Genomic DNA, 24,120 nt, shown 5'->3' with positions numbered 1-24,120 from the left:
GTCTTGGACAGATGCTGCCTGCAGTCACCCTGGCCCAGGGTTCCAGCGTGCAAAAGAGGCAGTGTGTGTTTAAATTTCAGAGCTGCTGCTGGAGCCAGCCCAGCACTCCCAGCAGCATAAATATCTGGCCTTCAGCACAGCCGTGGCAGCTCGCTGTGTGTCCTCCTGCAGGTTGCTCCGGGCTGGTGTCCGTGCTGACATGGTGACCCAGCGGTGGCTGTCGGCGGCAGGCGGACAGGGACAGCTGCTCTGCAGAGGTAACGCTTCCCTTTGCATGCAGGCCTCCCACCCAGGCACTTAGCACTGTTTCTGAAAACTTGGGGTAAGGAAGAGCAGCTTGCTTTGTCCATGATCTTAAACTTTCTTACATTTAATTTTAAGCTCCGTGCCTTATTTTTGTTCGGTTTCTGAATGTGATCTTATGGATTACTTTAGGAATTCACTGTGAAGACCGTGGTCTAATCCTATTCTCCTCAGCTGGCTCTTGCTGTCAAAGCATGGTGACATAACATTTCATTATTTCACTGATGTTTATGATGGAAATTGGCTGTTGTAGATGAGTGAGGGAACACGAGATCCGGGGCTGCACGTGGGTCACCAATCACCCAACAGTCCCACACACGACCCGGTGCTGGTGCTGTCGGTGTGGGACAAAGCTGGGCAGGCTGTGGCAGAGGCAGGACAGGGTTTGGAGGAGGTGGTGAGCAGGGCATGGGCGGGCACTGTCCTGCCTGCAGAGCTCTGAGGTGATTCCTGGAATCAGCGGTGCTGTGGCTGTCTGCTGTGACTGTGGGTGTGTGTTTGCCTCAACACGGCTCTGAGGTGTTGAGCTGTTGTGGGTTCTGTGTCAGATTGGTGCAATGGTTACGCCATCTCTGTTCTGGTATTCAAGACAGACTTCCAAGGATCTTCACAGCGTGTGGAGAGGATTTTCTAATGAGCCCCCTGAGGCTTTGCTGATCAGAAGAGCATTGTTGTCCAGAATTGCTTTCTGGCGTTGATGGGCTCTGTCTTTCTTGCGTGAAGCCTTTTGAAAAATACGTATTTTTGTACAGTACATCTTGTTGCCCTTTGGGGAATATTTCGTCTGTGGCTATTGAATTATGGACTGGAAATCTGCAAATGTTCTTGGAGACAGAAGGATTGGCCCAACTAGAGACTCTTGGGCTCCTCTGAACAACAGAACCTGACATACAAATGATGTTTTAATTGGGTGAGATGATGTTACAGGGCTTATGCCTGAAAGGTTATTTGCTGTCAGAGCCCAGCCTGGCTTGCCCTGACAATGACATTTTAGATGTCAGGGGTTTTGTGGTTTGTACTGACTCTTTTGCTTAGGGCAGGAACAATCTGATAACCACAGATTCGTCGGGCTGCATTTCTGCTTCTCATCAGGTGCTGCAGAGTAATCTCTGCTTTTTCCAGAAGTCTCTCTGTTCAGGGATGCACTGCTGCAGTAATTTTGGAGACTCTGGGAAAGTCTGGACAAGCAGAAATTATTTCCATAGTGAGGACAAGTAAGATTTTTCTGTGGAACTAGTTTTATTTTTTTGTTAATTATTCTGAAGTGTGCTTGCCTTGGCAGAATGCCTGGGAAATTGCTTTCCCAAAGCAGGGTTTAGAGTGGAATGATTGATGCCAGTATGAATCCTTTTGGTCAAGGAGATTGTGAAGTGCATCTTCCCCAAAATATGTTTTGTGATGACGTTCACTGGAGCCCTGCTTGACTGCAGGAAGGGTTCAGAGCAGAACTCGAGATGTATCTTAGTTTCATTATGACTTCTTGAAATGCTTTAATATTCACTGTTTCAGTCGTAGTGTCTGGAAAATGTCTGTGTTCTCCAAGGCTTAGCCAAGAGCTTGCGAACATCTGGGATCGTTTTGGCCAGGTCTGTTTGGCTTTGCAAAGGGCTCTGAATTTCTTGTGTATGTTGGGGTGCTTTCCTGGGGACCTCACAGACAGGCTCTGCTCCAAGTTTTGAGTTTTGGGGAGTCTGTGGTTTGCAGGGGAATCCTGACCATGGAGGAGGAAGTGGCAGGATGAAAGCACAGCACAAGTGTTTGTTCTGGTGCTGGGTCAAGGCAGAAGCCACCTCTGGGGCTGGGGCATGGGCGCAGCCTGGTAACCCCCCTGCTATCCAAGCTGGTGCCATCAGGCTGCATTTCCTGACTTGCCCTGGTCTGGGAACTGGAACTTGAAATAGCAAAAACCAGAACTTGCATGTTCAAGCCTTGACAGATATGTGGGTTGGAGACAGGGAATGGTTTTGGTGATTTGAAAGGGCAGATGAGCAGATAGGGAAGCATTTCTTTGATGGGCTGTTAAGACAGACTTTACTGCGAAACACATGCCTATCTCATTAGGACAGGCTTTGTCAGGCCTTTCCTGGCAGGGCTTGTGTGACATGGCTTCAAAATAAGCAATGCTTTGTGCACTCATCTTTTTGATGGGAACCTAAGCTCAAATCCCTGTCCTGCCTGACTTGTTACAAGTGTTTTTCAGTGGAACTCTTGATTTCATCATATTGCCATCTGGGATATTTCTGAAAGTGTCCAAATCAGCTTTTCACCTTCAAGTTGTTTATATGGGTTCTGCTAGAGATGTTGGCTCTTGAAAGCTGTTAACCCCACGAGGGCTGATGGTCAGAGACCCACATCTCTGAAAATACCATGTCCATGGGGTAGAACTTTTGTTGTGGAACTTAGGGACATGGGGATCTCTGGAAAAGGGTTGTTGCTGAGCATGAACTTGAGGAGCCTGCCGAGCTGCCAGCAGCTGGCTGTGTCAGGAAGCAGTAGCTGTTGCTGGCTGTGAGCTCTGTGGCTCACCCTGTACCCCCAAGACGGTGCCAAAGGCACGAGGATGTTATGGAAGGTGCGAATGCTTTGCTCAAGCATTTTGTTTTCTGGGGGCCGAGGCAGAAATCCAAATGGTCAGAGCACTCTGTGAGTCTTGGCAGGATCACACTGACACGGTGACTGCTCCTTTCCCTGCTGAAAGGCTGGGGAATCTCTGTTGTCCAGGCAGCTATTGCTCTGTGAATGTGGCCAAAAATAGCAAGGAAACAGCATTCCCATCTCATTCCCTGAGAGGGTGTTGTACTAGTTTGTGTGGAAAAGCGATTCTGGTGTTCTCTGGAGGTTTTCTTGGGGGGATGTGTGCAGTCAGCCTGGGACCCCTCTGTTTTGCTGCCCTGTGGCTGCAGGGGAGCTGCAGCAGACACAGCAATGTGCTCCATCCCTCTCGCTGCGCATGTTCCTGGCCCTGCTGAATCATCCAGCTTGTGCCTGGGCACAATTGCTCTCTGTCAGCTGTGTCCTGGGAGCAGAGCAGGGGGCTGGTGCCCAGGGTATTTTGCTAAAGTCTACAAAACCAAGTAGCACTTCTCTGGGACTCCAAGTGTAAACATAACAAAACTTACAGGCTGATGGATTTATTTTTTTCCTGGTTAATCCATGGGGTCTAAAATCTGTTGCTGCAAAGAGGAGGAGGCTTGTTGTTGGTTTTGTGGGCATTTTTGTGCATCTGGGAGCACTGGGAATGTAGCACTAAAACCAAGGGGCCTGCTGGATGTTTGGCTCCAGACAGAAGGCTGCATGCATGTGTGTGATCCTGAGTGACTCATCGGCCCACTGCTGCTTTTCTGCCCCCGTTGCTTTTCTGAGGAGCTGATTGCCCCTTCCAAAGCATGGATGGCACTTGCTGGTGTCCCAGTGACCCTGAGACTTTGGGGAAATCTAAGCTGGGTGCTGGTGTGTGCAGCACTGCCAAACTTGGCCTCACTGCCCGCCAGCAGTGCTCCCGTTCACAGCCACAGCTTGTTCCACTCGCCGCTTTCCTGGAGTTCCATTTCAGTGCTGCTCTGGGTCTGCGGCACCCTGTGCCCACTGTTTGCCTTGGGAAGTGGTGTTGCTGTTACTGTGAGCTCCTCCCTCGGCAGCCCTGTTCTATAATTACTGATGTTCCTGAAACCAGATCCTTCCACGTGTCCTGCTCAGGTTCGGGAGGACAAGGGGTCCCTAAGCAAACTGACTGCCTTGGAGTGCAGCCAGGAGGACTTCAGCAGTTTGGGAACACGTCATCTTCAGTGGTTCATTGAGTTCTGAGCCTCCAACCTCCTCACCTTTGGATGCTAAAGGGAAGGGGAATATATCCCACACAGCCAGGTTTGCAGTGTGATCCCAAAGCATTGCCACAGTTTCACAGCCACCTCTGCTGGGCCCTGGGCTGTGAGGAGATGATCCTCTCTCCTTGCCAGACTTAATGATCTTCTCAAATAGCAGCACTTCTGTGCCATTTCAAGCTCTGAGAAGTCCCAGTGGTGTCACCTTTCCAGTACCTGCTTGTTTCCTGGCTGCTGTCCTTGTTCCAGTGGGTCAGACCCACGTGCCCCTCCTGGCCACAGATACTTTGGGCTGTCCTGACTTGACCACTAAACACAAATACCAGTCAGCAGTTGGCAGAATGAGATGTGCCAGTTTACTTCCTGAAAGTCATCCTGGAATGCCCTGTACAGGAATGTACAACAGGAGAAGATGGTCACAAGCAGTGCAGGGAGCTGACCTGGGGCTGGGCAGGCCAGACCTGCGAGTGTGACTGCAAACAGGTGTCAAAATCTGTAATGCAGGAATAGACAATGACACTTGGTGCTCATCTATTGCTCTGCACTTCCAAAACGTGCTGTCTCCATGAGCTAATGCAGCCAGGGAATGATCAGGAAGGAAGCACTGTAAAAGTCCTGGGTTTGTTTCTTTGTGGTGGGTTTTGGTTGGGTTTTTTTTTTTTATGATCAATGAAATGGAATTAGGGGACCTGACCAGATTTGCTGAAGGTCATGGAGCAGCACCTCAATTTAGAGCTAAGAACTGTGCAGCTCCTCCCTGCCTGCCCTGCTGCTGCCCATCAGCCTCAGAGCCTGTAGGGCAGGGAGTCCCTCTGCTGGGAAGCTGCTGAGGGATGATTCCTCTGTCTTCCCATCTCTGCCATCTCAAGATTTTGGAGCATGCTTGCTGCTGGAGCCAGGGATGGCTGCAGCTCCTGGAGAAGAGCAGCCTGGCAGACCCTGCTTTGGGCATGCTGAGAGTTCAGTGCCCAAAGTCTGCTCTTTTATCTGTGTCTGCAGTACCTCTCAGAGTCTGAACAAAGCCAGCAGCAAGTTCCTTTTGGAGCAAAATGTCATGACCTGGTTTTGGGGACAGCATCAATCGCGGTACAAAAAGAGAAGAATCCAGCAAGTTTCGTAACCTTTTTAATGAGCTGGGGTTATTTCCCCCCTCAGTGCCCAGGAAGTGGGTGAGTTCAAACATGCAATAGATGTGTGATTCATTTGGGCAAGCCAGGCTGCTGCAGGCAGCTGAGGGAATCTCCTGCACCCTGTGTCACAAGTCCTGGAGTAATTAGCAGCAGCTAATGCTCATGGCAGCTCTGGCAGCACCCCTGTGCTCAGTGAGCCCAGCTCAGTCCTGGGGAAGCACAGGGGGTCCACACTGGGCAGCCTTGGAGAGAGAATCACAGGACTGGGCTCGGGGGCATGGTGCAGCATCTAAGCAGATGCTTCAAGGAGAAAAATCTGTCCCAGAATGTCCACCCTGGTCAGTGCTGTGTGGGAGGGCTCTTCCTTGCTCGCTGTAGTAGTTTATTTTTGTGTGTTGCCTGCCTTGAGGCCAAGACTTTGAGTAAGGAAGGAAACACTCAGCTACTAAGTGCTGCTGAGATCTCATTGGCTAATGTGGGGGTATGCTGATCTTCCAGGAGCAAACATAAACATGTTTTCAGCGTTCCTCTCGCCTGTTTTGTACTCTCAGTTACCTTTCCTGTATTGCAGCATCTGCTTAGCTCTTATTTGGCTTTTATTAGTAGTAGCTGACGTGTAGGAGGAGGAACAGAAACTTGTACTTGATCAGCAGATCTTGGAAGCAGTGACACCACCTGAGGAAGTCTCCAAAAGGTGGTCAGCCAGCAGCAATCACATCTCCTTTGTGGATTCAGGTCAGTTTTTGACTGTGGATTCAAAATGTGCTGCACATCACAGTGCTGATTTCTCAGCTCACCCCTTCTGTGTCTTTTGGCTGTGAATTTGCTGAACTTTCTTGTCCAGAGGAATGAACACAAGCGAGGAGCACTCCCATGAGTTATTGGTTTCCTTCTGCCATTCTTTATGACCTCTTTTACAGCACAGTTGTATTGACCAACTGCTTTGAGCAGATCAGCTCTGTGACTTGACTCTTGGGAGGTTTGGACCTTTCTTTGGTGCTTTGCATGGAAACTCTGAGCTTGGCTCCAGGGTCTGTGTGCTAATCAGCAGGATTGGCTGCCAGGGGAGCTGCCAGGCCACAGGGGCACAAGCTGTTGGTTGATGATCTGGAGGCTTGGATCTTGCTCAGCTCTGGAGAAGCTCTGCCTTCTTGCAGGGAAACCACACTGAAGATTTGTCTCCTTTTAACTTCTACTCCTGGTGTTTTCCTCTCCTGGTTGTGCCACGTCTCTCTCCCTGTTCCCACTGATGGTTTAGCTTGGCATAGATGCCAGCTTCTAGGAAAGACAAACCTGTTGCCCAGGCTGTTTGCAGCCAGCAGGCATCAGCCCAAGCCCAGAGCCAGCAAACAAACCCTCCCTGCAGAGGAAGCTGCTGGCTCAGCCAGGGTTACCAAAGCTCCTTGGAACAGGCATTGAGGCAAGGGCACAGCAAGTCATGAGATGCTTGTGCAGATGTCTGGGGCAAAGCAGAGAGCTCTGTCTGCAGTGGGTTTAAAGCAAGGGGCTTGTGCTGGATGCCAGGGAAAGGGGAATCTAATGAGCTGCTCATTAAGCTGCTGCAGGATGGATTTTGCACTGTAGACAAGCTTCTCCTGCCACAAGCTTCCCCCACTAACTGCTCTTCCAGGCAAAAGTGTTTCCCTGATGTTGGTGTGATCATTTATATATAACCCTGAAAACAGTGAAGTTCATTTCCCTCCATCTCCAGTGAATAAGTTTTCCTGCCTGTCTGCCATGTCCCACCGTGTGGGATGTGTGAGCAGAGGCCAAGGATAACACAGCCCTTCAATGGTCCCTCAGTGCTGCTCTGGAGGCACGGGGAGGGAGCAGCCCCTGCCTGCTCCTGCTGCCAGGAGCACAGGGCAGTGTGCTCCCTGGTGCCACTCGTGTGCCTCACCTGGAAACAAAGCCACCTGTCCTGCAGTCTGAATTCCCAGTGTGGAGGGAAAAATAAATCCCCCTCAGCCACACGAGACCCAGGCTCTGGTACAGCACCAGCTCCAGGGGTGACTTGTTTCTGGCTTTGTGTTCACCCTCCCACCTGCAGGTTTTGCTCTCTCCCTGAGCTGCTTCCTTGCTCTTTCAGAGAGCTCTGACCTTGATGTCTTTCCAGCAATCCAAGGAGCTGGCTGCAGCTCAAGTTGGAAGTGCCAGGTGTGAGGGTCTGCTGTGGGAGGGCAAACAAATCCAGGGAGTTCTGAGTCACTGCTGCCCTTGGCCAGCAAGCCCTGAGTTGTGCTGTGGGCTTGGGCACGGGGCACAGACCATCCCAGAGCTTGGGGCTGCCCTTATACAAGGCCCCTGCAATATCCTGCATTAGTTTAGTTTGTGTCTGCCAATCGAGGCTCTCTTGGTTGAACCTGGATTTCAGTGGCTTTCCTGATGAGTATTTCTCCACTTAAAAATAACTCTCTTCAGGAAGTGGCTGGAACTTTACATAAGATGTGCTTGAGATGTTAATTATTCAAGGAAGAGTCAGTTTAGGAAGTCAGATCCAGCACGGTTGGGAGGGAGGTGGGAACTGCTCTGCCATAGCCACGGTGCCGGCGCTGCACCGTTTGGGTGGCTGGAGGTTTTGTGGGCTCTTTGGGATGGAGTAAGGCAAACCAGGAGAGGAAGTGTGTGGGGGAGGATGGGGCCGTTCCTCCCACAGGAAACCCGGGATTAAGACACTGGTTGGATTGTGAGGCTGTTGGGATTGCACTGCTGGAGCCCGTGGCTGAGCACGGCCCGGCAGCTGCGCAGAGCAGCAGCACGTTCAGCCCTGCTCTTGGCAGAGGAGCCAAGTGAAAACAAACACAAAGGCTGCAACTGGCAGCACTGACGGGAAGGAGTGTGAGTGCAGGGCTGACAGGAAGCAATCAGTCTTGCAGATGGCTTGCACGGGCCAGGGACTTCTAGCCACTGCCTGCTGCTGCACTGAGCCCTCTCCCCCAGTATCTTCCACCCATGGGCACAGTGTGCCCTGATCAGCTGCAGATCCCAGCCCAGGCTCTGCCATGGCTGGGACAGAGGGTGAAGCCAGCCCTGTTTTGATCCTTCTGGAGGTGTTGGCTCTATCAGACCCTGGCCCTGGCTGCTGCCATCACATCCCAGGTCACTGGCGGCTCTGGGGAACATTGTCTGGGGCAGCATTTCTGCTATGGCACTTGTAAGCTGGGGGCCCCCAATCCCTGGGTGGCATCTGGGCTGGTTTGTGGTCTGCTGGGCTTTAAAAACAATTCTGTGAGCTTTTGCTTCCTTGAATCCTACAGAATATTTATTCCACAGTGCAGAGGGATCTTTAAATAGGCTCTGCTCTGCATGTCTCACTGGCCAAGGAGCCGGCACAGAGCAGGAGTGGTGGGTTGGTGACACTGCCCTGCTGCTGAGCTGCTCCCTGCAGCACTCAGTGGCCTCTCTCCATGTCCTGCAGGCTAGCAGGAACAGCCTGGTGGGGTCCATCTTGGATAGACGCGGATGATGCCAGAGCTATGACAGGGATTGCAGTCTTGGCACTGAGGGGTGATCAATTATGGAACAACTACAGGAGGAAGTACCTGAGGTCAAGGAAGAGGAAGAGGAAGAGGCAGTGATGGTGGCAAGTGGAGCCTCAGACCCAACTGGAGGACCAGACAGCTCGCTGCCTTCGAGCAGCTACACAGGTGAGTGGAGCCACAGGAGCTCATCCTGTGGAGCATCCAGGTGCCACAGCCCCCAGGCAGCATGCCCAGCTGCAAGGGCAGATCTGTCCCTGAATGGAGTTCAGCTGAACTGAACATTTCACATTTATTTGTGAAATAATGCTCCAAGTTATGGAGAGGCTTACTTCTTCCCCTGAGGTCACTGCATGTCCATTGGCAATGGGTTTTGGAATGGAAATTAAGAGGACAGGCAGGAAACATTGTGCTTCAGAGCTAGGGGCCTCCCAGGGTGCTTGGGAATGCTTCCTTGAACACTTTTTGGGGTCCTCAGAGCAAAGTGATTGTAAGGCTCCTCCAGAGCCCTTGATGTTCCAGCTGGGATATCCTGTGCCAGCAGCTGGCCAACAGGGGATTATAAAATCTGCTGGTTGGGGTTTCATTGCCAGGACATGAATGCCAGAGGGAAGAAAGGAGCATTGATGTGGAGTCTGAGCTGCTGGGGCATTCTTGGCTCTGTTCATGGCATTTGCCTGCAGCCAGTGCCAGATTCCAGATGTGATACCAGGGGCAGGCAGGACAGGGCTGGAAATCAGCCCTACAGCTGGATGAGCTGGCCACACCAGGAGCTATGACACGGAAGGACGTGTCCCTGTGTGTGTTTGCAGACCTGTCACAGAGCTCCTCTCCCTCGCTGTCGGACCAGCTGCAGATGGGCTGCGAGGAGGCGGCGCTGGGAGCGCTGAACGTGGAGTGCAGGGTCTGTGGGGACAAAGCCTCGGGCTTCCACTACGGCGTGCACGCCTGTGAGGGCTGCAAGGTGAGTCCCAGGGACAGCTGGGTCCAGCTGCAGCACGCAGGGGTTAGGTCCCAGCAACTGGGCTGCCTCCTCACACAAGATTTGCAGCAAAACAGGGATTCGGGATTGATTGTAAAAAACTCAGCCTGTCTAGAATGGGGCAAGTATAGGCAGGCAGCAAATGCTGCCCTGGGAAGAGGGCTGAGACCTGTATGGCCCAAACCTTCCCTTCTCATGCTTTGTTGTGTAAGGCAAATCCATCTGTCCCCATAGGGACCCTGAGTTTATTTTTAAAAATAGTTTGTGTGCTGCAGATCAGCAGTGAGCTGTGTATTTATCTCCCTGGGATCATTGGCTGCAGCTTGGATGTTCCTCTGGAATTCTTTCCCCTGCAGCAGATCCAGCAGGGTTGCGTTAGCAGCCCAGATCCTGCCAGACATTCCTGCAGGCTGGGGTTGGCCATGGCTGGTTCCTCCATCCCTCTCTGTGGGCTGCTGGCACAGTCACAGCACCAGGCATGGGGTGCCCCCAGAGCTCTTCCTCTGCAGCTGGGATAGACCCCCAGGGCTCCCCTTCCTGAACCTCCCTGCAGCTCCTGGGGATAACAAACCAGCCTGGCCCCAGACTCCATGTCCCCCTGCTCCCTCTCTGCCTGCAGGGTTTCTTCCGCCGGACGATCCGCATGAAGCTGGAGTACGAGAAGTGTGAGAGGAGCTGCAAGATTCAGAAGAAGAACAGAAACAAGTGCCAGTACTGCCGCTTCCAGAAATGCCTCTCGCTGGGCATGTCACACAACGGTGAGTGTCACTGCTGCCAGCTGGGTGACACTGGGCCAGCTGCCCTCCTGTGAAGGATGGCCATGGCCTGCTGTGCTTTAGCCCGTGGCTCTTCCTGCTAGGGGATCACTCAAACCCAGTGCTTCAAGCATTTGACTCCTCTTCCCCTTTTTCTGTATGGGAAGGGGCTGTTCATTCCCCCCATGCAGTGTAGCTGCTGGTACGTGGCTGTCCCTTATGGACAGGCACCAAGGGAACTGGACACACAAATTGATTTTCTGTGCTGAGACTTTTACACTTCAGGTGTAAGAATCTCAGACCCAGACAGGCAAAGGTGTTTATGTGGGAAGCAGGGTTTGAGCAAGAGCCAGAGGAATGGGATGGGAGACTGGTGTGAGGAAGCAGCAGTGGCCGTTTCATGCAGGTGTTAGTGCTGGAGGACTGCAGCCTGGAGAAGCATTGTGTTGTGTAGCTGCAGGTGTTCTCCAGCAGACCTGTCTGTCTGCAGTGGCAGAACAAGCTGCTGCCCCTCTGGATGCATCCTGGGGTGCCCCTGCTGTCCTGACCCCCAGTTTTGCCCCCAGCAATCCGCTTTGGGCGCATGCCAGAGGCAGAGAAGAGGAAGCTGGTGGCAGGGCTGACAGCGAGCGAGATCGGCTGCCAGAACCCACAGGTGGCTGACCTGAAAGCTTTCTCCAAGCACATCTACAACGCCTACCTGAAGAATTTCAACATGACCAAAAAGAAGGCAAGAGGTATCCTGACCGGCAAGGCCAGCAGCACCCCAGTAAGTTCCCTCCCAGGGCAGGTGGGGTTGGCCATGGCCAGCACGGGGGACTGTTCTCTGGGAGATGCTGCACATCTCCCTGCTGCTGTAACTGTTCCACATGCAGCCAGGTGGGCTCTGCATGTCCTGCCCCTTGCTGGGAAGAACCCCATTGCTCTGCACACTCGTGCTATGGTGGGTGGGTGCAGATTACCTGGGCACTGTCAACCCCAGAGGCAGGGCACAGCACAGGGACAGACAGACAAACATGACAGTCCTGAGCAGAGCTGGCACCTCGAGTCCCCGCAGCAGACTCCTAACTTGCTTCTTGTCCAAGCAGCCTTTTGTGATCCATGACATGGACACGTTGTGGCAGGCAGAGAAGGGGCTGGTGTGGAAGCAGCTGGTGAACGGCATCCCCCCCTACAAGGAGATCGGGGTGCACGTGTTCTACCGCTGCCAGTGCACCACGGTGGAGACCGTGCGGGAGCTCACCGAGTTCGCCAAGAGCATCCCCAGCTTCGTCGGCCTCTACCTCAACGACCAAGTGACTCTGCTCAAGTACGGGGTGCACGAGGCCATCTTTGCCATGCTGGCCTCCATCATGAACAAGGACGGGCTGCTGGTGGCCAACGGCAACGGCTTTGTGACCCGCGAGTTCCTGCGCAGCCTGCGCAAGCCCTTCAGTGAGATCATGGAGCCCAAATTCGAGTTTGCTGTGAAGTTCAACGCGCTGGAGTTGGATGACAGTGACCTGTCCCTGTTTGTGGCTGCCATCATCCTGTGTGGAGGTGAGCGGGTGCCCTCGGCCGTGCCAGGGTGAGGAAGAGTTCTCCCTGCTTAGAGGTGGTTCAGAGGGGGCTAGGGGAGCTGAGCTGCAGCTGGGCTTGAGGTCAGCCAGGGATGTCTCAGGGCCATGAGAGAAGAACTGAACACTTCCAAAACCAAAGCTTCTCTGTGGAGGTGATGCCTGGCAAGCTTGGACCAACAGCAAGGAATGCAGAAATGGCATCTCCTTCTCATGTACTGCTGTGGGATACCTTGTCCAAGGGCACACTTCTCCCCTTTCTAGCTGACGAGGTTGAGTCATGGTGGGTGGGTTACAGGCCCTGGCTCCCTTTCCCCAGCAGCAGAGTGTACTTTGGAGGGCTGCACCATGACCCTGCAGCTCCCGTGCTTCCTCTCCACAGACCGCCCTGGCCTGATGAACGTGAAGCAGGTGGAGGAGATCCAAGACAACATCCTGCGAGCGCTGGAGTTCCACCTGCAGTCCAACCACCCCGATGCCCAGTACCTCTTCCCCAAGCTGCTGCAGAAGATGGCTGACCTGCGACAGCTGGTGACAGAGCACGCCCAGCTGGTGCAGAAGATCAAGAAGACAGAGACAGAGACATCTCTGCACCCACTTCTGCAGGAGATCTACAAGGACATGTACTAAGGACCTGTTATTTATGAGAATGAAGCCATGGATTCCCATCAGGACTCTTTGTACAGGAACAAAGAAAACCCTTCCCAGTGTCTTCCATTTCTCTTGCTGGAAACTTTTCTACGTGACCCTGACGTACGGTACATAGGGCAAGACGCCGTCAGGATTTGCAGGTGCCTCCTGCTCGGCCAGGGCTTCCATTAACACACACTAACAAATCTGCAAAGCTGCTGTTCCCCTTCCTGTGGCCCAGCTCTGGCTGCCCAGTTTACATGGCTCAGGCAGGGAGGTCACTGCGGGTGGGGAGCCCTGGTCCTTAGGAGGACCAGGGGGGTGCAGGGGCCAGCAGGGCTGACAGCAGCACTTAGAGGTGTCTGTATTCTCGATTGTTTGCACTCCAAGGACGTGGTCCTGAGCCATGAAGTCTGGGACAGTGTGATGAAAGGATGTTTCTCTCTTTCCCAAAGAAAAGCTCTGGAGTATTTGAACACAGATAGGGCTGTCCCAGAGGAGACCCTCAGCTGCAGCCCCCCTGTGCTCTGCAGTGTGTTCTGTCTCCCAGTGGGGCTGTGGGAACTCTGCCTTCCTGGGTGCTGGGTGGGAGCCTTTGCTCCTGGCACCCTCGTTCCATAGGGAACATCTCCCTTGGCAGCTCAGTAGGAGAGAGGCTGGGATGGGGAAGCAGGAGTGAAAGGATTTGACTCCTTAAAATTCACCTTCAGAGCAGAGGCACAGAATCCATGGCTTCCACAGGCTGCTCTGCACAGACCTGAGTTACAACAAAGGTGTGTGGAGGGTCAGAGGCCTTGAGCTGGTCAGGGTTTGGTGTCCTGCCTCAGTTTCCCCTCTGTGAAAGAGACCTGGACTGTCACATGCTGCCCGCTCAGAGCAGGAGCACGAGGATCTGTTAGTGCATTGGTTGCAGAGAGCTTTGCAGCTGTAAACGCCAAGGATTTATAACCAGGGAGGGGGGTGGTTGGGATGCTCACAATGAGCTGGAGCTTCCAGAGAGCGTGGCTGTGGCAGGGAGGCTGCCAGTCCCCCTCTGCCCCTGTTCCCAAGAGTGGCAACAGCTCCAGGCTTGGAGGTCTGCCTGATCCCAGCACCACTCTGGGACTTACCTCACAACTCCTCACAGCTGTAGTGAAACACCTCGGTGCTGCCTGGGCCAGGCCAGGCCCTGCTGTGGGGGCTGTGTCCCTTGGGCTTGGGGCAGGGGGAGGATGGACCTGGCAAGGGCTCAGTTTCCCTTCCAGGATAATGAAAGTGACGCTTCCCTGTCTGCAGCTCCTGGCCCCCTGTGTCCTGAGCAGCCTTATTCAAATGCTGATATTCCCTAGGAGGGGTTGTGGGAGCAAATTATTCGGTTTTATTTTACTTTCCTCCTCTTCAGGGTAGCAGATTTCCCTGGTGCAATAATTCCTTTTAAAACCCAAAGGGGAAGAGCGCTGGGCTTTCCCTCCCCATCACAGGGCTGGCCGGTCCCAAACCTCCCCCTGCTGCCACACTCCTCGGTTTGCCGTGCCTCCGTTTCCCTGCCCGCCCTCCCCTCCCTACCTCGCAGGGGTGTTGGGAATCACCGTTTGTGAAGCACTTTGAAGCCCTCTGGGGGAAGGCACTGGAGACGTGCATGTGCTGGTTGGAGCCCGGGGATTTGTCCCTCCCAAAATCCCGGTGCTGTCCCCACCCCGCAATGCAGGACTCGTGCCCATCGCCTGGGAAACTTTTTGCTCTTCCTTCCTCGACAGTATAACCACCCTCAAACCGAAATGTATATTTTTGCTAGAAGTACAAACCTCCAAGTGTTTTTAATAATATAAATAGTGTCCACAAACTGACTTGACTTTAAATAAATCTGAACTAAATATTTAAGAACCTTTTAGCATCCAGCCTGTCTTTGTGGGCTTTCTCTCAGCACCTGGGTGCAGCTGTCCGTGGGAGAATTTCCAGCAGAGGTGATGGGATTTGCTGTGATTTCCAGGGATCTGCTGTGATTCCTGGGGCTCTGCAATTCCCAGATCTCATACCTGCTGCGGTTTTCTTGCCTGCAAACCTAAAGCAGCAGAAAGAGCCACTCGTGAGCAGGATCCCAGCCTCAGCTGGAGGTTTGTGCCCCAAATGCTGGGGGTGGAGCTGGAAATGAGCTGAAAACACCGCGAGGAGGGGAACAATGAGCTCCGGGGTGTCCTTGGATGTGATAAAACACCTGAGAATTTGCCAGGAGGAGCTGGAGACCCCCCAGACTCCCCCGTGCCCCGCTTGAGTGCTCTGGGGGAAGCTGTTCCACTGCTCCCCGCCTCTCCCATGCGGCTGGGGGCACCTCGAGCCGCGGTGCTGCTGGGCAGGGGTCCCAGGGGCCCTGGCTGGGGACCCTCCCTATGTGGTTACCCCAACAGGCAGCATCACCTTATCCAGCCCTTCCCAGTGTGATGGGGAGAGAGCTGAGAAAGAAGTGAAATCCACAGGCTGAGTTAAAGACAGGACTGGAAAGGAAGGGGAATTGTAATGCTAAAAGAATTAGAATACACGGAATTTGGTGCTGCAGGCGGGAGTGGTGCCCCCCTGCAGGCTCCTCGCTGCAGAGTCCTTGAGTGAGTGTAAACAGCGCTCGGCAGCGGCTGCTATCAGCTAGCCCGGGCATGTCCTCCGCCCCAAACACGTGTCCCCGGCCGGTGGGGGAGAACGATCCCAGCCGGACCCATAAATAGCGCTGGGAGGGGGCCCAGCCCCCATCACTGCTGGGGAGAGATGGAGGTGGGCTCCACGATGGCATCTGGGCCGCTAAGGACCGAGGCGAGCTCTCTGAGACCCCCGTGCAGGTAAGGGCTTGAGGATGGGGAGACAGGCTGGAGATGGGCCCTCGCTGTGGGGGTAGGGGGTGGGTTGGGATGGCCTTGATCCCCCTCCCCATTTCCCCATCCCCTCCGGAGCTGGGGGTGGGCGGCAGCTCTCCAGCCATGCCCCCCTTCCTGCCAGCCCCCAGCCAAGGGCTGCCCCCTTCTCCCTGCCCCAGCCCCCAGGAGAGCCCCCTGTCCTGGGCTTGCTTTGATCGGTAATTAGAAGGAGATTGGGCTGGATGGGGGTGGGAGGACCCCTGGCTCTGCCCTTGGCGAGGGCCCCCAGACACCAGCCGGGGGGAGGGGGCTTCCAAAATATGTCCCCCCTCAAACAAAGCTGGTACCGGGGGGCCTCTAGGGCAGGGCTGGAGCAGGGTCTGGGCCCATCCACACTCCTCCCCTGGCTAACAGGAATTTTGCCCGCGGATCCTGCCGGTGGGGCCAGAGCTGCCGCTTCTCACACGACCGAGAATCAGCCCGGGTCTGCAGGTACTTCCAGCGCGGGTTCTGCCTTTACGGAGAGCTGTGCAGGTAAGGAAGGGCTGCGATGCCATGAGGGTGGGCTGGGAGCCTGGAGGAGCCATGCTGAACTGATGGGACCCTCTGTCTGTCCCTGGGCTCCTCCAGCTACCAGCATATCCAGGAAGAGTCAGTACCGGTATGGGCCCAATACGGACTGATGCCTCACTGCCACTGTGGCCACGAGCCTGGCACTGAGCCCACAGCCACGGACCACGACCACAGGGGAGCCCAGTGCACCACGGCCTGCACCATGACATGTGTGGCCTTCAGGTTCCCCAAAGTGGAGGTAGAAGTGGAAGAGAGAGATAAGAAGAAGATTCCAGCAGCTGGTAACATCCCCCGTGGGGCCATCAGTGGAGAATTTGTCCCCACAAAAGCTCGGGGTGCCTCAGGTAGGTGCTAGGCTGCCCGGGGGGCCAGTGGGGTGAGATTGGGGTGGTCATGGTGAAGTAGCCTGTGCATGTTTCTGCCCATGACCAAGTCTGGGCCAGGCTGGGCTGTGGAGAGCTCTGCAGTGTCAGGACTGTTACTTGTCACTGCTGAAGCTGCACTCAGAGGAGCCCACCCTGCTCGCTGAGCTTTTCCCCTCTAAGAACTCCCCTCCTGCAGGCTTCCAGCCACAAGGGCCAGCACTGGAGCCAGACTCCTCTGGCCCCAAAAAGGCAGTTTTGGACACAGCGACACAGACTGACCCTGCAAAGGTGGGTTTGGGGTCTCCTGTGGCCCGATACTCCCTGTCACCCTGTGGTGCTGCCCGAGGCCAGGGCAGTGACAGAGCCAGGGGGTTCCACGCTGTGCTGCTCTGCTTGCAGGTCCCTGCAGAGCCAGGTGCTGCAGCAGCCCCGGTCACCACGGCAGCGCTGAGAGCCCGCAGTGAGGCTGTGGTGTGTGGCATCTGCATGGACAGGGTGTACGAGAAGGCGCTGCCCGAGGAGCGGCTCTTCGCGATCCTGCCCAACTGCAGCCACGCCTACTGCCTGGGCTGCATCCGCAGGTGGCGCCGCAGCCGCGCCTTCCAGAGCACCGTCATAAAGTGAGTGGCCTTGGGGACATGGCAGGGTGGTCACCGTTCCCCGTTCTGTGCCCTGAAATTCTTGCTTGGCTCCACTGATGTGGCTTTGGGATTGGAGTGACTTTGCTTTGGGAACAGGCGCTTCGGGGTGGTGATGGGTATGGGGGTGCTGGGTGAGGCCGGGGTGGGTGCTGAGCCCATGCTCCCCTCTTGGGACACCCAACTGCACCCATCACCCTCATCCAGGGCCTGCCCAGAGTGCCGGATCCCTTCCAACTACTACATCCCCCACAAATACTGGATCTCAGATGTGGCTGAGAAGGAGAAGCTCATCAGCACCTTCAAGGCACGGACAGGGTGAGTGCGTGGCAGGGCTGCGGGCTCCGTGCTGCTCCGGGAGCTACACTCACAACGATGCTTGGCATCCCACAGGAAAATCAGGTGCAAGTTCTTCCTGCGTGGCTACTGCCCCTTCAGATCAGAGTGCATCTACCTGCACGAGCTGCCTGCCAGCTGGCTGCGGCGGCACAGGCAGCGCCAGCTGAGGATGCCCATGGTAGGTGGGGTGGCACATCCCGGGGCTGGGCTGGGCACTGGGACTGTGCCTCATCCTCCCTCCCCTCCTGCAGGTGTTCCTCCCTTCTTCCTCGGAGAGCTCTGACGAGGAGGATGAGGAGCTCTGCACCCTCGAGTGGGCTCTCACCCTGGCCATGCTGGAGCCAGAATTTCCCCACTCGATTTATGGCCACGAGATGCTTCTCATCGACTTCAGCGATTCCGACTGAGCCGTGGGGACCACGCCGGGCCTGGGGGCTGCTTTGACTCATGCCATTGTTTTGGGGTGGCTCCAGCTGTCCTGCCATTGTTTTGGGGTGGCTCCAGCCGCGGGGGTGCTGCGGGGATGGGGTGGGATGGGGAAGAGTCTGTCTGGCATTGATGGGTGCACCGGGGGACACTCAGGGCACAGCCCCCCTGCCCTTGCCCTGGTTGGTGCCCACTCTGCGCCCGTGGCAGACCCACGGGTGGGGTGGGCTTGGGTGCTGGCAGGCAGCGGGGGGGCCTGACATCCACGGGGGGGGGGCACTGTTTTAAACTCTTTTTAGCCAAATCCGGGAATAGCGAAATAAAACCTCGGGCTGTGTAACGCTACGTTTCTGGGTGCCTGTGATCTGTGGGCTGCGGGATCCACCCTCGGGGGAGGTGGGGGGAAGGAAGGCGGTGTTTGGGTTGGAATTTCAGGGATATTTGCATCATGAGCTCGTTTGCGCGCGGTCCGGTTGCATTTCCCGGGGCGGGGCCGGAAGCGGCGCCTTGGGGCCGGGGACAGCGGGCGGAGCGCGGCGGGAACGGGGGAGCAGCGGCGGGGACAGCTCTGAGTGAGTGTGCGGGGACAGCCCCGAGTGTGCGGGAACGGGGGAACAGCGGCGGGTGAGTGTGCGGGGACAGCCCCGAGTGTGCCCGGCACTGACCGGGGCGGTGCTCGGGGCCGGGGGCAGCCGCACCGGCAGCGCCCCCGGGAGGGATCGGCGTTGGGCTGGGGGTGCGGGGCTGCCCGCCAAGGGGTGATGGAGAGCACGGAGGGGACTCCCGGTGCTCTCCCGCATCCTCGGCTGGGGAGAGGTAAAGGCAGCTGCCCAGGTTGATGCCGGGATGGGCGCCGAGCATGGACAGGCACGTCCTGATCGTCCCGTGCCTCCCGAGCGGGAGCCGTGTCCGGTCAAGCTAGGGTCAGCTATGTGATAAGAATGTGCTTGGTGTGCCATTGGGAGTTAGATGTTTTCTTCTAGGTATAGGCTCAGTAGGAGTACGAAAACACAGGCCTGGATTATCGCTACCGCTACTTGTAGAATAGTTAGTAAGAAGACAATTAGTAAGGTTAGGAGTGACACTGCTGATATTGTGGAGAACAAGGCTGTCGGAACTGTAGAGATGAGCTGGGTGAGGAGGTTGTTGTTGTTGTGAGCTTGGCTGTTGGGCGCGCACCCAGTGCTAATGGGCGAATTATGAGGTTCGTTGTTTCCATTAGGATAAGGGCGGGGATTAAGGGGGTGGGGGTGCCTTCTGGGAGGAGGGGTGACCCGTGTGTGGCTGTTCCCTTTGTTTGTCCCCCGTGTCCGGCGGTGTCCCCGTGTCCGATGTCCCCGTGTGTGTGACCGTGCCCGGTGTCCCCGTGTCCCGCAGGCGCTGTGCAGCCCCGGCCGCAGCGATGGAGCCTCGGTGCCCGGCCTGGCTGCAGCGCTGTCCCCGGCCGTGCCGCCTCCTGCTGCTCTCGCTGTGCTCCGGCCCCTCGGGGGCCGTGGCCGCGCTGCGGGCGCTGCAGCGGGGCCGGCCCCGGCACGGAGCGGGGCTGGCGTTCCCCTGGCCGGCTCTCACCGCGGCCCTGTGCGCCGAGGAGCCCTCGCTGGAGGGGCCAGAGGACGCCCTGGCCGTGTGAGTTGGATGCATTTCTGAAATTAGGTGTTTTGCGGGAGTTTTGGGTGTGGGGTGCACAATTTTGGGTGTCAGGTGCACAACCTACAACTAATAGCAACCCAAACTTCCACTAGCCCCCCCGTTCCAGCCTAATCAAAGCCTGCTTAGGATCATTCGCCCTATCCATTCTCATCATCCTCATATCTGCATACAGAAACAACCAATGGCCCTCAATCTTCATAAAAATCCACAGAAGCAACCCATGGCCCTCAATCTTCATAAAAATCCACCAAAACAACCCATGGCCCTCAATCTTCATAAAAATCCACTTTCTCTGGTGCACTGGCCCATACATGAAGCTGGGATCATAGCAGTGACCCACTGGTGTCCCAGCTTGTGTCTGCAAAAGCATCAGGTGCCTTCTCTTGCTCCCTGGTGCTGTGGGACTCTGCTCCACGGGGTGGGTTGGGTTCAGGACAGGGGATTTGCTCTGACCACTCTCACCTCTTCTTTTCCAGCAAGCCACGGCTGCTGCTGCTGCCTGTTCTGTGCCAGAGGAACCTCTTCTCCCTGCTCCTGGTGGTGCAGGATGCAGTGCCACGGGACTGCCTTCACCAGCTGCTCCAGGCCTTGGAGCAGGATTCCCGTGTGGATCCCTGGGTGCAGGCACTGGGGGATCTGCTCCAGCAGGGACCAAGTGCACAGGAGAGCTCCCCACATCCCACTGCCCTGTCTGCTGGGTGCCAGCAGCAGCTTAAGGGCCTGTGCCAGAAAATTGCGCAGAAGAAACCAGAGAGACAAAGAAAATTGAGCTGGTGCTTCAGCAAGCAGGCTGGTGCCCCTGACTCTGTGCCTCAAGGTGGGGAGCGTAAGGAAGTGTCAGAGGAGAGCCTGGAGGTGGACAGTGAGAGAGAGGGGAAGAGGTTGCTGGAGGACGTGGCATTTGAGCCCCAGGAATGTGGAGATGTGGCAGAGGTGGAAGAGGAGGTGCCTGAGGAGCCTTCAGGGGATGCATCTGTTCAGGGCACAGAGAAAGCTGCTCAGGACAGCTCCCAGCAGGATGCAGCTGGGGAGCCCAGGAGGGTTTCCCAGACAGAGCTGGCAGCAGAGGTCCAGTCCTTTGTCCAGGTACTGAGTGGGGTTTGCTGTCCCCTGCCAGCCAGGGAGCCTTTACTGCCTGGTTCCCATTCCTTCATCTCATTTCCCTCAGGTGCACGGACAGGGGCTGAAGATGCTGCTGCTGCAGGAGTCCAGTGTAAGTGGTTGCTTCTGTCCCTCTCCTGGAGCTGATGCTCTGAACAGGCTGGTGCCAGGGCCTCAGGAGGGGTGGAGAAGGAGCTGGATTTCACAGATGGGGATAAAAAGCCCTGTTGGCACCTCCTCTGGGCTTGGGATACCAACACCTGCCTGCACCCTGCAGGTGTGAGGGGCTGCCTGTGGGCTCAGTGCTGACAGACACAGGGGAAGGGAGAAGCCCTGGAGCTGTATTTTCTATTTTGGTTTGTTCGGTGCTTTACTCAGGACAGGGTTTCTCTCCAGCACTCCGAGCTGCACCCCCTTTCCAAGCTGAGCATCCTGAACACCTGCACCCCCAGCCAGGTGAGCCCCACCACCCCTGCTGCAGCTGCTGCGGGGCCCTGCAGCTGTCCCTAATGCCCCTCATGTCCCTGTGCCACCCCAGCTCGAGGGGCTGTGCTCCTCCTAATGCCCCTGTGCCACCCCAGCTCGAGGGGCTCTGCTCTTTCCTGCAGCTCTCCACGTGCCCCGAGCCCTCCCTGGTGCGTTTCTGCAGCTGGCTGCTGCCTCTGAGCCCTGCCCTCAGCCACACCAGCGCAGCCATCCTGGCCCAGCAGCTCTTCCTCAGGCGGGTACGTGCCATGGCAGCGGAGATTCCTGCTCCCCATTCCCCTCTGCGCTGTTCCCACCTCCTGCCTTTTGTGTCCCCAGGTCCTGGCCCTCACCCAGCCGCCTTCCCGACACCTCATGGCTGCCCTGACGTCGTTTTGCTCCAAGTATTCCCATGCCCTGTGCCGTGTGCTGGTGGCTGCAGTGCTGCAGGGGCCAGGGGAAGGTGTGCAGGGCTGCTGGGAGCTGTGGCTGTTTGGGGGTGGCATTTGTCACATGTCAGGAACCATGGAGGCCTGGGGTTGGTTTTTTTCTGGACAGGTGAACACTTGGGGGTTGGGATGGGAGATGGGTTTACAGATGGAGGGGAGGGCTGGCTAGGCTGGCTTCTGGCTTATTTTTTCCCAAAGGACAGTTCCCATCCCTCCATGATTGGAGGCCTCCTGGCAGCTCCTAATGCTCAGGGCAGAGCTGCCCCTGTGCTGCTGTGAGGAGAGGGTGATCCCCTGCCACAGTGTCCCCTTTCCCCAGAGACTGGAGCTGTTCAAACCCTTCCTGCAGCTGGGCAAGGGAAGCAGGATTATCCTCAGCAGTAGGAGGGGGCACTGGATGGTTTCTGTCTGTCCTGTCTGGCACATACTCCTGTGAAGTGGTGCCAGGAAGGGCCAGGCACATCCCCATGGATTTGGCAGCCTCTGGAGGCTCTCCCCTGCTGCTTTTCAGGTGCTGAGCAGACCAAGCTGCTGTGTGAGCTGGTGGAGGAGTGCCTGGAGCCCCACTCTGTGCAGCTGGTGCTGAGGTGAGGGGTGTCACAGGGCTGGTGAGGGGTGTCACAGGGCTGGCAGCTCTGCTTTGGCCTCACTCTCCAGCCTACCTGGATGGCTCCAGCTGGCTCCAGCCATCTGGAGGCACCAGCAAGGTCACAGAGCAGCACCTTTCCTCTTCACTGTCCTTGCAGCCAAGTCCTGGAGGTGCCTTTGTCAGAGAAGCTCCTGCCAGTCCTGCAGGCCGTGCTGGGGCGGCAGGTGAGGAGCCCACCTTGTCTCACGGGTGTTCTTGGTGACTCCAGCAGTGCTCCCACTCCCCTTACCTGCCCCTGGGCCTTTTCTAGGAGGTGCTGCCCCCTGAGCTCCTGGATCTGCTGGTCCTGACTCTGTGCCAGCAGGCTCCAGCCTTTGCCACGTCCCTGAACTTCGCCAGGCTGGTGACAGCCGTGCTCACGGTGTACCAGAGCCAGGTGAGCCCAGCCAGGGCTGTTCCTGTAGCTCCTGGGGCCCAGCCCAGAGCTCCCAGGTGAGCTCCTGGCAAGGCAGGGCCCTGAGCTGGTGCTGCCTCCACCCCAGGTCAGCCCAGCTCACAGGAGCAGCCTGGCTGCTGTCCTGGACCAGAGCACTGTAGTGCTGAAGAAATCCCTGCAGGCTGTGCTGGAAGGGGCCAGGTGAGCTGGGGACAGGTCCCTGTCACGGCAGCCTCTGCACCCTGGGCTGCCCCAGGGTGGGCAAGCAGAAGGTGCCACCCCTGCCATGTCAGAGCTGTGCAGAGCTGGGGATGGCAGTGGATTTCCTCTTCTTGATTTTTGTCTTTCCTCAGGTGACCACCCAAAGGAATCGTGAGGGGGCAGCTTCCTCGCGCGGAGGACACAGCAGCAGCCGCAGCCACCCTCACTGGGTCCTCCCTGCTCAGGTGGGACCCTGTGAGTGGGGTCTGCTCCCCACAGAGTGCCCAGGGCCTCCAGGCAGCACTTGGTCTGAGGGGGCTCCTGCTGGGCAGTGCCATCCCAGCCCCCCTTACTCCTGGGGCTCTGAGGGGTCTTGGTTGAACAATCCATGTGTTCCCATGAACAACCCATGTGTTTCCTGGTGTTTCTGTGTGTGTTCTCCTGCCACACTCTACAAGGTGACCTGGCCCCCCTGTGCTGGGGGCAGGACACAGCCCATGGAGAGCTTCCAGCTCCTGACTTCTTACTGCCCAAAACCCATCACTGGGCCAGGACAGACATTGATTTGAGGCTGTATGGAGTTGATAATTCTGGATTTACTTCACTATCTTGAAGTGAAGTACCTCAGCTCATTCCAAGGCACAAAATCTGTGCATGTCCACGTTCCTCCCCATGGCCAAGCAGTGGTGCAGGCTGGGCTGCTGCTTTGTTGCTTTGCTGCTGGGATTCACAGATCTCTGGGTGCAGGAGAGCAGCATTTAACTGAATTCCAGCTGAATTTAGCTGGGAAATTTGAGTGTTCTGCTTTAAATCCACCTTTCTTTCCTGTTTGCCTGGCCTGTGAGGGGCCCTGCTGTGTATGACACATTTCTGGTGATGATGACACTGCTCATGGCCCTAATAGTGCTTGTGTGGCATGACTGCTCAAAGTTCTATCCTGTATTCTTGAAAGTACCTACTGGAAACCTCATCCAGGCACCTCCTGGTCTGAGAACTGGGAAGAAAAGGTTGGGACAGAGAACTCAGGCAGGTAGAGCTGGGTTTTCAGTTTTTGAAGGTTTTGAAGGAGGTTTTGAAGCATTGCATATTTCAGGAGCTATTTAAAAATCCATAAACATCTCCAAAGGGAGAAGGAGAATTAGAACATGCATGTGTGACTTGTGACTGCTCCAGGTTTGCTCAATAATGTTCAGATCCCAGCCAGAGGAAGGAAACTCTGAAGCATTAGGTGACACTCTTAAGGCTGAGAGCCAGGTTTCTTTACATAAGAATCTCTTAAGCTATTTTTGGTTGGCAGTGGACTGATGAGGCTTCAAAATGCGCATTAGCTGGAGGATGGAAACCTCCAGGGAGCCAGATTGTTGATGTGTTTGCATTCCACTGAGTTAGTGGCTGAGTAAAGTGAAGCTA

General features: G+C 56.0%; 3 protein-coding genes across 4 annotated transcripts; all 3 read left to right on the top strand.

The window, feature by feature from the left end:
* The first annotated feature begins 171 nt into the window (after positions 1-171).
* PPARD (peroxisome proliferator activated receptor delta) lies at positions 172-14,494 on the top strand. 2 transcript variants are annotated; one of them, XM_054293984.1, is made up of 7 exons: positions 172-257; positions 8,673-8,901; positions 9,546-9,697; positions 10,335-10,473; positions 11,037-11,239; positions 11,559-12,009; positions 12,409-14,494. In XM_054293984.1, the coding sequence occupies exons 2-7, from the start codon at positions 8,772-8,774 to the stop codon at positions 12,654-12,656; spliced, it is 1,323 nt and encodes a 440-aa protein (XP_054149959.1). In that variant the 5' UTR covers positions 172-257; positions 8,673-8,771; the 3' UTR covers positions 12,657-14,494. The 2 variants fall into 2 exon arrangements, with proteins under 2 accessions (XP_054149959.1, XP_054149960.1); XM_054293985.1 differs by lacking the exon at positions 172-257 and adding an exon at positions 5,644-5,989.
* Positions 14,495-15,268: 774 nt separating this feature from the next.
* Positions 15,269-17,855, top strand: LOC128949162 (probable E3 ubiquitin-protein ligase makorin-1). The gene is made up of 8 exons (XM_054293999.1): positions 15,269-15,463; positions 15,893-16,012; positions 16,109-16,395; positions 16,613-16,704; positions 16,816-17,036; positions 17,262-17,372; positions 17,448-17,571; positions 17,645-17,855. The coding sequence occupies exons 1-8, from the start codon at positions 15,393-15,395 to the stop codon at positions 17,798-17,800; spliced, it is 1,182 nt and encodes a 393-aa protein (XP_054149974.1). The 5' UTR covers positions 15,269-15,392; the 3' UTR covers positions 17,801-17,855.
* Positions 17,856-19,221: 1,366 nt separating this feature from the next.
* Positions 19,222-22,950, top strand: FANCE (FA complementation group E). Its single transcript, XM_054293983.1, has 11 exons — positions 19,222-19,445; positions 19,946-20,555; positions 20,638-20,682; positions 20,967-21,026; positions 21,152-21,295; positions 21,375-21,498; positions 21,996-22,071; positions 22,231-22,297; positions 22,384-22,509; positions 22,616-22,710; positions 22,863-22,950. The coding sequence occupies exons 1-11, from the start codon at positions 19,222-19,224 to the stop codon at positions 22,864-22,866; spliced, it is 1,575 nt and encodes a 524-aa protein (XP_054149958.1). The 3' UTR covers positions 22,867-22,950.
* Positions 22,951-24,120: the final 1,170 nt, after the last annotated feature.

This window comes from Melozone crissalis, unplaced genomic scaffold (genome assembly GCF_028551555.1).
Source record: "Melozone crissalis strain CALT ecotype California unplaced genomic scaffold, PUWL_Pcris_2 ptg000198l_1, whole genome shotgun sequence".
Lineage (NCBI taxonomy): Eukaryota > Metazoa > Chordata > Aves > Passeriformes > Passerellidae > Melozone > Melozone crissalis.
This window is presented reverse-complemented; position numbering and strand designations above follow the sequence as displayed.